Source organism: Emys orbicularis, chromosome 10 (genome assembly GCF_028017835.1).
Source record: "Emys orbicularis isolate rEmyOrb1 chromosome 10, rEmyOrb1.hap1, whole genome shotgun sequence".
In the NCBI taxonomy this organism is placed as follows: Eukaryota; Metazoa; Chordata; order Testudines; family Emydidae; genus Emys; species Emys orbicularis.
Window position 1 is genome coordinate 49,274,663 of NC_088692.1, and position 14,964 is coordinate 49,289,626.

At 53.4% G+C, this 14,964-nt stretch overlaps 1 protein-coding gene across 1 annotated transcript; it reads left to right on the plus strand.

Moving 5' to 3' along the window:
* Positions 1 to 302: 302 nt before the first annotated feature.
* Positions 303 to 6,846, plus strand: DUOXA2 (dual oxidase maturation factor 2). Its single transcript, XM_065412565.1, has 6 exons — positions 303 to 449; positions 1,400 to 1,457; positions 3,453 to 3,587; positions 4,174 to 4,387; positions 5,368 to 5,582; positions 6,647 to 6,846. The coding sequence occupies exons 1-6, from the start codon at positions 303 to 305 to the stop codon at positions 6,844 to 6,846; spliced, it is 969 nt and encodes a 322-aa protein (XP_065268637.1).
* The last annotated feature ends 8,118 nt before the right edge of the window (positions 6,847 to 14,964 follow it).

Below are 14,964 nucleotides of genomic sequence, written 5' to 3' on the forward strand. Positions count from 1 at the left end.
GCTCAGACTAGCGGAGCCTTTGTCCGGCGCGTTTCCTCTGGCCCCAGGCAGCGTTTCCTGGCGCCGCTCGGGAACTCAGCCCAGCTCAGTGCTGAGGACCCAGGGCAGGGAGTCACCCCCGAGCCCCCGGAGAGAGTTGCAGCAGATGGTCCTGGGGCCATCCCAGCCCTCTCCCCAGGGCCTCCCACAATACCCAGAGCGGATCCCAGGCCCGCGGCGGTGCTTAGACACCCTGGCACTGGGCACGTCTAAGTCGCTCTGTCTCTCTCTCAGGTTTCCTGCCCTCTGCCCAGCCGTGCACAATGACTCTCTTCGATGGCGTCTACCCCTTCTACCCTCAGCCGAGGAAGGCCTACGCGTTCGATGTCAGCTCCATCATCGTCATCGCCGTCTTCCTATCGCTGGGGCTCAGCTTCCTGCTCATCCTGCCGGGGATCCGGGGCCGAGCGGTGAGTCCCCCCAGCCAGCCCCCAGCCGGTCCCAGGGAGCCCGAGAGCTCTGACCTGCCACACCTAACCCATGCAGGCACTGACACCCCCCAGAGCTCTGCCAGGACACCCCAGCCCTGCCCTACAGCGCCCCGCTAGTCCTGCACTATAGCCCTGCCCCCTGCTCAGCCAGGGCACCCCAGCCCTGCCCCACAGCGCCCCACTAGTCCTGCACTATAGCCCTGCCCCCTGCTCAGCCAGGGCACCCCAGCCCTGCCCCACAGCGCCCCGCTAGTCCTGCACTATAGCCCTGCCCCCTGCTCAGGCAGGGCACCCCAGCCCTGCCCCACAGCGCCCCGCTAGTCCAGCACCATAGCCCTGCCCCCCTGCTCTGCCAGGGCACCCCAGCCCTGCCCCACAGCCCCCTGCTAGTCCTGCATTACAGCCCTCCCCCCTGCTCTGCCAGGGCACCACAGCCCAGCCCCACAGCACCCTGCTAGTCCAGCACTATAGCCCTGCCCCCTGCTCTTCCAGGGCACCCCAGCCCTGCCCCACAGTCCCCTGCTAGTCCTGCACTATAGCCCTGCCCCCTGCTCTGCCAGGGCACCACAGCCCTGCCCCACAGCCCCCTGCTAGTCCAATCCTGGGCTTCCCCCACCTCTGCATTTGCCCCGCCCCTCTGATAGGCTGCACCTCCTGCTACTTAAGTCCTGGCCTCTCCCCCCTCACAGCAGTTTTGCTGTAAGTCCAATGATATTTCTATTACAGTAGAGCCTAGAAGCCCTGATCAGGATTGGTGCGAGGTGCTGCACCAACATGTGCAGAGCCTCTGTCCCTGTCCCAGAGAACTTAGTCTCATACTAGCTTTGCGCCTTTTAAGTGGTTTTGTTACATTCACTGACTCAGAGAACTGTGGACCTGGTTGGGCCACTCCTTTCAGCTGACCCCCCCTTCCATCTCTCTCCTCACAGAGGCTGTATTGGCTACTCCGGGTTATCCTGAGCCTTTTCATTGGGGCGGTGATTGTTGGTAAGTGATCCCTCGAACTAGCCAGTGACACCTGGGGCTGTATTCCCAGAGCAGGGGCACTTCCTGGTAGGGAGGCTTTGTGTGTGTGCACAGGAAGCATGGGCTAGTGGTTAGAGCACAGGAGATCTGGGTTCTATTCCCAACTCTGACTCAATCTTCCTTTGTGACTTGGACAAGTCACTTAACCTGTCTGGGCCTCCGTTTCCCCATCTCTATAATGGGCTTGACAGTATTTTAATAAATACATGGCTACCTAGGAATGCTGTGACTGTCACTATTCTGCTCTCTGTGGCCTCTCGGAGCTTCTCAGGGAATAGAAATCAAATCCCCCTGTGCCAAGACACAGCCCCTTATGTGATCTACAGGAGAATGGCTGTAAGCAGGAGGGAGGCCTCTGATGCAGAGCTGAACAGTTCTGGTGCCAGCCAGTAGAGGGCAGTGGTGCATGCACACATACATGCACACACTATCGTATTTGCCCCTCTCTCAGGGGTGCTGAGTGTGGCTGAATCCCTGTTTGTAAAGCACACTGGGACCCTTAGAAGGCAGCTGCTGGAGAGATGCTGAGTGTTGTTACAACTGGCACCACCCGATAGCCCTAAGGATCGGTCCCTGCCATTTTTACAGGCTGCTCCCTGAGTCCAAGTGACACGGGACCGCTCTGAGGAAAGGCAGAAGACTGGCTCTCAGAGAAGGGGCAAGAGGCAGCGGGCACAGCCCCCACGCCCTTCTCGGGGAGTGAGTCCACCCTCCCTGAGGCACTTGAGAGCCACCACATGTGCTGCTTGGGCACACAAGAATAATGAATCGTTTTCAGAGCTGAAGCCAAGAATTTCTCTGTCTGGCACCACCCGGAAGCCCAGTTTAGATTCCATAGATAGATACTCTGGCTCTGTGACACCCCCCCCTCCCCCAGCAAGTACTGGGGTGGGGGGGTCCTGAGTACTCAGGGATCATACCATTTTGCAAGCCCCCAGTCCTTCTGGACTGCAGTGTGTCTACAGCAAGATCTGAGAGTTTTCCCTTGGGGCATTTCCTCTGAATTCTCCCCCTGGGTGAAAGGAACAGGTCTGGCTTTGTGCCTCCATAGCAGAAGCAGGAGGTTCAGCCCCTGAGCCTTGCATGGATCTCAGGTGGCTGCTGAAGGCCCCCTGTTGCAGGCCACCCCAGCTCTGGCTCCCCCATTCCCTGGCAGTGCAGTGTCATTGGAGCTGGGGTGCTGAGAACTCTAGGGTCTGTGCCAGCCCCACCACTGCCCCCTTCTAGGCCTGTTCTCCAGGGGTCTTAGGTTGCATGAACTAGACATGCACCATGGGCTGGAGGGGGGACAATTTGATGCATCCCCTCTGCCCCACTCCTTCTTCACGCATAGACTCCCAGACCTCCGAGCGTCTCCCCCTGGTGGGAGAGGGAGGGGGGGGGAGCATTCTGGCCTTATGGACTGAACCTGCCTGAGACAGGGAGGCTGTGCAGGCTCCATCTTTAGAGCTTTGAAAATCTGAAAGGTTCAAGGATGAATAAATGGTTTGTTTTAAAAGGGGGCAGCTCAGCACCCAAGGGGGGCAGCACAGGGCAGCTCAGCACCCTACGTCTGTGCTCTATCCACTAGGCCACACATCCACTGCTTTGCACCACTGCCAGTGAGTGGCTTCCCAGGTCCTGCTGGAACATGCCCTAGTCAAGGTGACCCTTTGGATCCAAGATGTGAAGGCTCCTCTCTGCTTCAATTTGCCACAGGGCCAGGCAATTCTGCCTGGAGGGATCCCAGACAGGGCTAGGTGTGAGCCTAAAGAGCTTATTTCAGTAGTGAGAAGCCAGTCAGGGCCTTTTGGAGCTTGGCTGGCCTCTGTCTTTGAACAGATGACTGCACAGAGTCCATGGGTTAGTTGAAATCCCTACAAACCCAGACTCTGCCCATAGTTGGTGATCATGAGGGCAGCAGCGCCTGGTGCCTGCCCCTGACTAATTCCACCCACGATTCCTCTCCCCTTCCAGCTGTGCAGTTCACCGGGGACTGGGAGACTGGCCAGGTGACAGCAAACACCTCCTACAAATCCTTCAGCCGCACCATGGTGAATGCCGACGTTGGCCTGCACATCGGCTTGGGGGGAGTCAACGTCACGCTAGTAGGTGAGTGCAATGCTGGGATGCATCAGCCAGTGAGATGCGGCCCATGTGCACAGCACGTGGGGATCTCTCCCCAACCCTGACTTTGGACATCGTAGCATGAGCTGTTGGCCCTCACTTTGTTGTAAGGCCACCAACTCCACTACCAGCCGCAGGGGCCCCGTACATCTCCTCTGGCTCCCAGTGCATGCTGGGTACCAGTCTGTTTGCTGGGCCACCTAGATCCTGGGCGCGGGGGGGGGGGGAACTGCCTGTAACATGCCTGTCTCTGGTTGGGGAGAGCGCAGTTGCTCACCATCCGGTCAGTACTGTCTGACTTCTGGATTCTGGGCCACATCCATGACACACAACCCACCAGAACTGGTCAGCCTGGGAAGAGCTGGGAAGGGGAGACAGTGGGGCTTCTCATCTTTCTGGGGTGACTACCCCAAGGCAGGCTGGCGGTATGAAGGGGCAGTAAGCTCAGCAATAGCCCTGCCCTTCAGGTAACTAACTGGCCCCTCCGTTACTGCTCGGCCCCCTGGATCCCCACACACTGCGGAATCTCTGTTCTGCCCCAAGGCTAATGAGACGCTTCCCTTTCCTGCAGGGAACCCAGTGAATCAGATCAATGAAACCATCAACTACAACGAGCACTTTGCCTGGCGCTTTGGAGTAAACTACGACCAAATCTACAACGAGGGCCTGGAGAAGGGGCTGCCCAGCCCCATCCTGTACGTGGCAGAGAAGTTCAGCCAGCAGAGCCCCTGCGGCGTGTACAGCCAGTACAGGATCTCCGGCCACTACGCATCAGCAACTCTCTGGTGAGCCTCCTCCTTCTTCATAGGGAGCCGGACGGTCTCCCTTCCTGAGAGGAGCAGACTGTGCATCCTGGGTTTGGCCTGGGCCTGCTCCAAGTGAAATGGGTTTGCTAGCAAAGCCTGCTGTGCTGGGAGACTCCTCTGGAAAGCCAGAATGGACTCCCATTCCCTAGGAGCAGACATGGCCTGCAGCGGTGCCTGCCTCCCCCCATCCCCCGCTGCAATGGGGTCTACACAAGTCAGCCCATTCACAATAACCATACAGCAGCCAAGTCAATCTGTAGCAGAAACCAGGCCCTGGGGGTCACAGGTGTAGGTCCAGGGGGGCTAGAGAGTGCTCAGCATTGCTGAGGATTAGGCAGGTGCCTAAATATGGATGGAGGAGTCTGACTTTAGGCTCCTGTTTTTGAAAATCTTGGCCCCTGTTGCCTACATCCAGGAAGCATGAGTGGGTGGAGAGACTGCGGGTGAACTCCACTGGGGCTGGACAGATGGGCGAGACTGGAAATACGGTCCTTCCGATCTGACTTGGAACCTTCCTTTGACTTGGAGTTGAGGGTTGGAGCCCACCCCTCTGGGCACAGGGGGCTGAATTTGCTGCAGTCTGCCTCTTCCCTTAGCCTGCCCTGGCATGGCTTTCAGCACCTCCTGGCCCTTTGCAGAACTACGGAGAAAAGCTGCCTCACTCCATACAAAGGAACAGCCATGTCCCACATTAGGAGCCACATTCTGTCCACGGGTACCGCCCCTCTGTCTTGGCCCGTGGAATCTGGGAGGGGCATCCAGTACACTGTCCTGGCAGTGCCTGGGGGAAGCCCAGGAACAGCCTGGAGCTCCTAGACCAGCCTGGAGGTGAGCGTTCAGGGAGCGAGGGGTTTACAAGGCCAGAGCTTGCCCAGCGGTCAGTTTGGGGCCAAGACAGTGGCCCGTTCCAGCGGCTGTGTGTGGGTCTCATCATTTTGTGGCCTTTCTGTTCCCACCAGGGTGGCATTTTGTGCTTGGCTCATTTCCAACATGCTGTTCTCCATGCCAGTCCTGGTCTACGGGGGCTACATGATCCTGGTCACTGGGGCCTTCATGATCTTCTCGCTGCTCTCCTTCTCCACGGTCAGGAACTCCCCCATGTGCGCCATCCAGTTCGGTCCAGCCTCCTTGCAGACGGTCTACGGGGCATCCTTCTGGCTCACACTTGCAACAAGTAGGCATCACACTTGCTTTGTGTGTACATGGTTCCAGGAGAGACCAGGTGGCTGAAGAGGAGGCAGATTTGCCCCGTGCACCTGCTGCTTCTTGTCCAGTTCTAAGTCCCTCACAGCCAACCCGTGAGGGTCAGAGCCATCAGCTATGAACCTGGCCGTGTTGCTCCATGCTCTGCAGCTCCCCCTGGGGCTGATGCAATGCATGTGTTCCCACGGAGCACAGGAGCTGGTGTTTTTTCATTGGACGTTTGACTGTGATTGACATTTCTGAAAATGTTTTTGGCAGAAATTATTAGATTGGGGTAAAAAGTTTTGGCATTTGGAAAAAAAAATGGGATTTTTAAAAACTCATTTTTTTAACTGAAAACAGTTTTTTAAAAAACTACTTTTTTTGTTAAATTAAAAAAAAATCACAGGAAATTTAAAAATCAAAAGGAAAAAATATTAAAATTTTCCACAAAAAAACCCTGTCATTCTCCAGACAGCTCTGCTGAGCAGGCTGTATCCACAGCTGCTCTGAATCGCTAACACCCAGCCAGCCTGGTCTCCGGTGCTGTTTGGAGAAACAGGCCTCATGCTCAACAAAACGTACCAGTTCCTTTGCACAGTGAAAAGCATCGCTCCTGGCGGTGGGGCGGAGTGGGCTGGCAGGCCACTGTGGGACTTTTTCAGTAGATTGTGGGTTTTGTATGTGCTTAATAGCCGGAGTGGTAAGAATTCCCACAGTCTATGTATGTTCCCAAAACGTCCAGCTGATGGCGCTGTAGGGTGTGGCATGGGATTTGAAAGCGGGGCAGAGCACAGCAGCCCATGGTGCCGTCACTGCAGTGAGAGGCGGAAGGTGATGTGATAGTTCCCCATTTGGAGGTCGTTCCCACTTGCCTGTCAGAATACACACAGGGGGCATCAGCTGGGTGGAAGCTGGGATGTGTCCCAGGCTGGTAGCTGGGTGCAATCTGTCGCCCTGCGGGAGGGACATGCTGCTCCCAAGGGGCCCTTCTTGTGTGGAGGGTGCACAGTTGGGGAGTTTGCTGAGTGTGTGTGCGTTGCTTGTGTCTTCCAGGCTTGCTGTGTTTCCTGATTGGGGTGGTAGTGGTTGCGCTGCACCACCTCCGACCTCAGGCACTGAAAGCCTTCTTTGATCTGAGCGAGGACGAAGAGGAAGGGGATGCGATGCTGGGGGAAGCGTATGGCAACCCCCACTTCCGGGCAAGCAAAAAGAATCCTTATGACAACTTTGCACTGACCATTGAGGCAGTCTAGAGGAAGCTCCTCCTCCCTCCCTAAGCTCGAGGAAGCAGAGCACTAAGGAGTCCAGATCCTTCTCCGGCTCTCCACGGAGATCGAACTCACACGTCCTGCTGGCACCTGATAAATCAGCAAGCGCCTTGCCACGCTCTGCTGGGCTGAGAACCCTCCAAGTTCGTCTCCTCTCCAGCGATCTCCAGAGAAAGGGAAGACGCTGCCTCGGAGTTGCGCTGCATAGTTGCTCTGCTCAAATGGGTTCCCAGGGGGCGTTTCCGCTTGCACTTCCACACCCTTTCTGGAGTCAGGTCAAAACTCTCCCTTCTCCCACTGGACTAACATCCGGCTACAGATGTTGAACCCACGAGTAGGGGGAATGGAATCTCGCATGGAGGGACTGTGACACCCACATATAATAAGTATGTGAGAGACACTCGGATCCTGCAGGCGGGACTGAAGTGCTACTGGCATCCAGTATTCTACGTAACAGACTGAAAAGGCCAAACCCAATATGAAGAATATTGAAGCTTTTTAGTATGTTCAATGAGCAGCTCTGGGCGGGGGGAGGAGGGGAGATCGCAAAGAACAACAATCAAGCCATGCAATGACGATCCCTAATGAGCTGCCTCCTGGTGCAGTCCCGCTGGTCAGCACTATACCTCTCTCTGTTAGGGAGGGCAGCTGGAATATTGGCACGACAAGACAGCAGGGGAGCATTGCACTAAAGCACTGCCAGCAACCAGGTTAGGTACAGCAAGGGGGTAGAAGTACCTTCATGGGGAGCAAACGTTGCCAAGTAAAGGGCTCTAATCTAGCAGCGAAAGGCAGCACAAGAACCAATGCCCAGAGGTTAAAGCCAGCCAAATTCAAAGTGGAGAGAAGGCCCCAGTTGTTAACAGTGAGGTAGCATAATGACTGGCACAAACTCCCAAGGCAGGGGTGGATTCTCCATCTCTGGAAGTTTTCAAGCTCCAGCTGGCATCTTTCTGGGCCTCACAGCCTTTAGGGCCAGAAGGGACCATCACAGCCTCCTGCATGTTACAGACCACAGAACCTCCCCCACCCACTCTGGCAAAAGGCCCATAACACAAGTTATGGGGCTCAATACAGGGGCAACGGGGGTGAAGTTCTCTGGCCCGTGCCATACAGGAGGGTTACATTCGATGATTGAACGGTCCATTCTGGCATTAAAAACTGTGTATCCTTGCCTGCTTCAGCAGCCACATGGGGCAGGCGCTGTATGCTGCCTGTAGCTAATAGCACAGCCATGGGCCTAATCCACTTGCTGGAACAAGGGCTTAGGAAGGTTTCACTTTAAAAAGAGATGCATTGGGTGGGTACAAAGCTGAATGATTCCTAAAGCCATGGATTCAGTCCCACGTACCAGTCACACCCCAGGTCCCATGGCTTCGCTGGCACCTGAGCCAGCAAGTCCTCTGTCTTAGGCCAACCCACCCTCATGTTCCTCCTGTAGCTCTCAAACCCTAGGGGCCACACCTGGGGCCTCGCCCCTTGGAGATCTAGCTCCCTGTTCCCCCTGGAGAGGCAGCACTTGGGTTCACCATCACCTACTGCTTCCAGAGACCCTGCTGTCACCTCCCTGGTGCTGTGAGTCACCACCCTGGGGCCAGCTCTCTGAATCCTCTGTAAATCTCCCTGTGGTCAGCCAAGCCCCTGGCAAGTGGTTCCATGAATGTGCTGGGGCAAAGGATTTGTGGGGTAAGTGCCCACAGGCAGGCGAGCTCCACAAAGGAGACACTAAGGCTGAGCGTGGGGCCCACAGGCAGGTGATCACATAGCAGCACCTGACTGTCTGACAGTGGGCAGGCGGTGGGGGACCGTGCCCTGGCTCTGCATGTCTGGTGGGCAGGAATGCAGGTGTGGGGAATGGGACTGCGCAGACTGCCATGCCATTGTGGGGACTGGCTTCCGAAGAGAATCTTCTCACAGGGCCCGATTCTGTAAGGTGCTGAGCGGCTCTCCAGCTGGAGGCACACGCGCCAGTCCTAGGGCTGCACAAAAGGAAAGCAGCGTGTTTGAAGCGGCCTGGCTCCCTTTGCTAAACCTGGGCCTGACCTCAAGTGAGCTATGACCCAGCGCGCAGTGCCAACGCTGCAGTGTGCAGCCGCTCAGGGGATTGGGCGACTCTCTGTACTGAGTTGGTCCTGAGAGCAGGCGTCACCTCACACTGAGACTCCATCGTCTCGTGGCTGGCTCCCCTCGGCTGGGCTGACCTCTATTTATCCGACATCCCCTGCTGCACTTCAGCATCTGTGCACATGTGATTTGTGATATGTCCGGGTGAGTTTTGGAGTTTGTGTATTTATGCTAAGAACACCGTAATAAAAACAAGAGAAGTATAGCAACGTGCAGGCTCCTGACCTTTTCTGATTGGCTGGGCCAGCTCCCAGGGGCAATTCACACAGTGGGATCTGAGCCTCCGAGCAACTCCAGCCATGCCCCAGGGCTGATCACTCCTGCGAGGGGCTGCACTCTCCTGTCTTTTCCACTCCCTCAATAGCACCTCAAAGCAGCCTCCCAGCAAGTGTCAAATGACACATTTTGAAGCAAAGGTGAGATGGGATTTTTTAAAGCACTTAAGTGAGTTAGGAGCACAAGTCCCACTAAATGTCAACCCAGGGGCTGCTCTAATTGCACCAGGGTCTGAGAAGGCCCTTAGCAGACCCAGAATTCAGAGGCTGCAAGGTGGTAGAAAGCCTGAGGAGAACAGAATCTAGTCCCCTGTCTCTGAGGCCCAGATCAAAGGTATTTAGGCTCCCCACTTCCACTGAAATCACTGGGAACTAGGCACGTAAATGCCTTGGAGGATCTGGACCCAAGTCATGAGCCCACTATGCCTCTACTTCTTGTCACTTAAACTCAGCTTTCCTATCTGCAAAATGGGTATCATCCTACCTGAGGCTGTGGGCATCTGACATCTGGCACATTCAGGGGACATTGCTTATGGCAAAAATCTTTATTGGGCAGGGGAGCTGCAGCTCAGGGATTACATGATGAGTCAAGACAGTTTCACAGTTCCTGGTATCAAAGGCTGTGAACAGACATGGTGACATCATGATTGACACCTCTCCAGCAGCCGTAGCTAGGAGCGGATCATTTACCAACGATGATATCACATTCTCCACGCTGTAATGCCCTGAGATCTGTGTTATCAACCCAGAGCTGATAGGCGCTGCCTGATTCACTGTCAGCCGCTTCCTTTTAGCTGGGATTGTGCTGTATGCTTCCTTGTAGAGGTCGGACACAGAGCCCAAGATCCACAACTGTTCCAGGAATAACGCTGGATTTGTTTAAGAAAGGGTGGCAGCTGTCCTGAGATTTGTGTTATCTACCCAGAGCTGATAGGCACTTCCTGATTCACTGACAGCCACTTCTTTTTAGCTGGGATTGTGCTGTATGCTTCCTTGTAGCGGTCGGACACAGAGGCCAAGATCCACAACTGTTCCGGGAATAACGCTGGATTTGTTTAAGAAAGGGTGGCAGCTGTCCTGAGATTTGTGTTATCCACCCAGAGCTAATAGGTGCTGCCTGATTCACTGCCAGCCGCTTCCTTTTAGCTGGGATTGTGCGGTATGCTTCCTTGTAGAGGTCGGACACAGAGGCCAAGAACCATACACCTCAACCGTTCCAGGAATGATGCTGGATTTGTTTATTCAAACATGGCAGCAACAACACGGAAGCTGAATGGTGACTGTGGGGAGCTAACAGCTAACATGCAGAAAAGGGTGTGGAGGTTCATGGGCTGTTAAGTTACAGCCCAATGTCTTAAAAAAAAGCTCATTACATGAGTGAGATGGTAACAGATCCAGCAGCTGATACTGTCTGTACTTAAGAACATGTCTGAGATGGCAGCATGACTCTGGCAGTGATTAGCAGATGGCATCCTCTATGGAAATGCCAGTTACTGCTGGAGTGCCCACGTATGCCCGCACACATGGGCTGAGCCAGGAGCTCCCTTGCCCTTTTGTGAGGAAGAGAGGTGCTGTACAGCACTATGTGCGGAGAAGCAGAGAGCCCTGTATTAAGGCTGTCTAATGCTTTCCAATATAAAAATTCTTGGGATGGTTTCTTTCAAGAGCACTTGCACGCCCCTGAGCTGTAGCAGGACTTGAGCTCTGGCCAAGGAATGGTCCTGGGGTCAAGGAGGTTGTAACGATGCTGGTTCTGGCGGGACCCAACTGAGAGTGCCAATTCAGGACAAATTGCTTAAACAGGGCAGTTACAGCCCAAGGCTGGGGTTTTTCCACCTCTAAGGCAAACCAAACCAGCCAGACAAAGAGGACTTTGGTCTCACCCCACTGGCTAACCACAAGTCACACAAGCGATTCCCTTAGACACTCCAGTTTCCCAGTATCACCACCAGTATCTCTCGTTATGGGGATGAATGGTTATGAAAACCAATACCCCATTAAAAGAAAAAAGGTTCTTCTGATCCCATAGGACCAAGACCCAGACCCAGGTCAATATACAAATCAGATCTTACCCACAAATCACGCTGTTGCCAATCCTTTAGAATCTAAAATCTAAAGGTTTATTCATAAAAGGAAAAAGATATAGATGAGAGTTAGAATCGGTTAAATTGAATCAATTACATAAAGTAATGGCAACGTTCTTGGTTCAGGCTTGTATCAGTGATAGAATAAACTGCAGGTTCAGATCAAGTCTCTGGAATACATCCCAGAGACTTGATTTGGGTCATCAGTCCTTTGTGTAGAGCTTCTGTTTGTAGCAAAGTCCCTCCAGAGGTAAGAAGCAGGACTGAAGACCAGATGGAGATAAGGCATCAGCTTTTTATAGTCTTTTCCAGGTGTAAGAACACCTTTTTGTTCTTACTGTGGAAAATTACAGCAAAATGGAGTCACATGGGCCAGTCCCTGCATACTTTGCTGAGTTACAAGGCGTATTTGCCTTCTCTCAATGGGTCAATTGTATAGCTGATGGTCCTTAATGGGCCATCAAGCAGGCTAGGCAGAGCTAACACCAACTTGTCTGGAATGTTTCCCAGAAGCATAGCATAAGTTTGAAATACAGACAGTATAGAGCCAATATTCATAACTTTAACTACAAGATTGATACACACATATAGACAGCATAATCATAACTAGCAAACCATAACCTTGTCTTAGACACCTCATTTGACCCCCTTTATACAAGATTTGGTGCCACTACAGGACTTTAGTTGCAACCATGTTCTATATGGTCCCAGATTATGTCAATAACGTCACAGAGGTGCCTTTTCCTGGCCTCATCCACCCCGCTCTGAGTTATACACTGTTGAGACACCATCTCCCATCTATGGGTCGCTTGGTTTCAGCAGTGTGCCCCAGAGCCTCAACATTCTCCAGCCCTGGGCATGCACCAGCCTGGTGTCTCACTTCAGCCTGGCACACAGATCTCAATCACCAGCCAGACTCCTTTGGCTTTCCCCTGTGGGCTAGGGAAGGGGCACTGTGCTGGGACCCAGGAACCCAGGAGCTCTAGACTGTGTCATTCTACAGACCGGGGCTAAGAATTCTGTATCCTTCACTGTTTTTATTATTAAGCTGAGATTAGAACCCATCGTACTATTGCAGGAGGCCCAGTGCCGTCCATTAGCCACTGTGCTCTCAGCACTTATCTTTCCCCTTGGCTATGTTGACTGTAAAACAGGGCCACTCAGGCCTAGGTAACCTAGTGTGTTGCTGGCCTCTGTTAACAGCTCATTCACATTCCCCAGTTTTCCGCCACGGCCCCCTGGCAAGGTTAGTTCTGTGGCTCGCGTGGGAGCAGCCTGTACTGACCGCTCAGGGCTCAAAGCCTGATGATGCTAGGTCATGAACTGACTGGTGCAGGTGCACATAACCGGAAGTGACTTTTGCCTTTTTCACCCCTAGGAAATGGCATTAAAAAACCATAACTGAGGTTGCAGAATCAAGCACCTGACAGTTGGAAAATGCCTATTTTAACCTTACTTCTGCAGCCTTAATTCAGCCCCCTTCTGCCTCTGCTTCCCCCACCCAGTCTTTAATCACATAACCACATGCTCTAACCCTGCCTCACTCAGCTAGAAGAGTCTGACGTGACAGGGCAGAGGTCGGGTGGGTTGGTTGGGTGCACACCGGCCTATGGTGGGTGCACTTTGCTGCTGTTCAGCAAACTAATTAATAATGTTTACATGGAATAATAGTTCCCCATAAACCTGGGCTTCAGCCCTGCGGCCTAGCATAGGTCACGTACTCCCTCTGCCCAAGTGCCCATCTTTGGAGGGGAATTTGGGATCTAATCTCAGGTCATTGCTGTAAGGAGGAACAGGCAGCAGGTCTGAGCAGGCAGTGGCTGCCCCTCATCACAGAAACGCTGGGAGTCACGTAAGCCACCACCAAAGCTGGGGAAAGCAGAGGGCACCACTCCGTTTGGGACGGTGAACAAACGTCTGCACCCCTTGCCAGCAGGTGCTAAGCTGAGAGAGCAGGGCAGCACGCCGCCAGCATGCCACCTGGTGGAGGAATGCAGACTAGTGCCGTATGACTTGCAGTACTCATCAAAGAGCTGCAGAGCCACAAGGGGTGTTGTGTTGGGGGAGCAGGGTGGGATGATAGGGTCTCCAATGCACTAGTACCGTGCCCCAGCACAGCTTCCTGAGACAGCCCCAGCCCCTCCCCTGGCTACTGGGTGAGGAGCTGGGTAGCTTTCTCTCTTCCTTTCTCTCCATCCCCTCCTGGCCGCGGGCAGGGAAACAGAGCCCTGTGCTCTCCCTACAGTGGGGAAGAGTCACTCCTACACCTCTTGCTGGGGGAGCCCCACTTACTGGTCAGAGGGGCCCAACTTTTCTGTATCTTTCCCTCCTGGGATGGGGGGATCACAGGCAATGCCACAGTGAGTCCAAGCCAGGCTCCATCCAGTCTAGTGCCCAACAGCAGGCCTCCCAGGAGGGTTCAAGAATCCCCATACTGGACAACGACACACTAAGCCAGCCACAGCTGGAGCCTGCTCCTGAGCACAGGATGTCAGGGCTCAGCTTTTGCCCTGAAGGACAGGGTTTAGATACCTTCTAAACAGTCACCTGTGGAACTGAGCATGGAATTCTTCTGATTCCTAGAAATGTCTAATCCTTTTGGGGGATCCTCCTATGTCCTTGGATCAACAATGTCTTGTGAGCGAGTTCCCCAGGTGAATTATGGGTGGTGTAAAAAAGTATTTTCCTTCATCCTTTTTATTTCAATGACTGTTCATACATACATCCACCTACACCACACACACTCCCATAACCCTCTCTATGTATCTGGTTCAAATTATTTTTATTAATTTTTTTAATAACACTTTTCACTGGAAAAAAAACATTTTTATTTAAATGTTTCATTTGTCAAAGAAATTTCAAAACAAACCATTTTGCCAAGATTGGGCCCGTGTTAGGAGAGCTGTGAAAAAGTCAAAGTGCTTGAAACAACAGGAAACTAGAAGGGGGTTGGTGCTGTTCTGCTCGGAGGGCCTGATTCTCATTGACACTAAAGCCATGTCTACACGTATGGCACTGCAGCAGCCCAATACAGCCACGCCGCTGCAGCATGTCTGGTGACGATGCTCTATGCCGACGGGAGAGAGCTTTCCCGTCGCCATAAAAACAACCCACCTCCGCAAGTGGCAGAAGTGACGTCAGCGGGAGACGCTTTCCAGCCAACACAGCAATGTGCACATGAGCACTTATGTCGGTGTAATTACGTCGCCCAGCAGAGGGTGGTTTATTCACACCTCTGAAGCGACATAAGTTATGCCAATATAGGCTGTAGTGCAGACACAGGAAAGCTACACCTCGTTAAAGCAGTGTTAACCGCTCCATGGACACCCTTATTCTAGTTTAAGAGGGGCTCGTTTCTGGCCAGTTTAATTGATTCCTAAGACTTGTCTACATGGCAAGTTACTGTGAGGCAAGCTGGGGTTTGAATCTGCAGTGTGCCAACTTGCTGTGCAGTATCAGCCCCTCGGGAACATTCAGTGCACAGTAGCAGTGTCCACCGGGGATGTGTGGACACCACAGGCTGGTGTGCTGTAGATTTAGACTCTGTCTCGCAATGCAGAAACTCGCAATGGAAAGAAGTCCCTAACTAAAATTAAGCTACAGCAAAGTCTGGTTTAAAA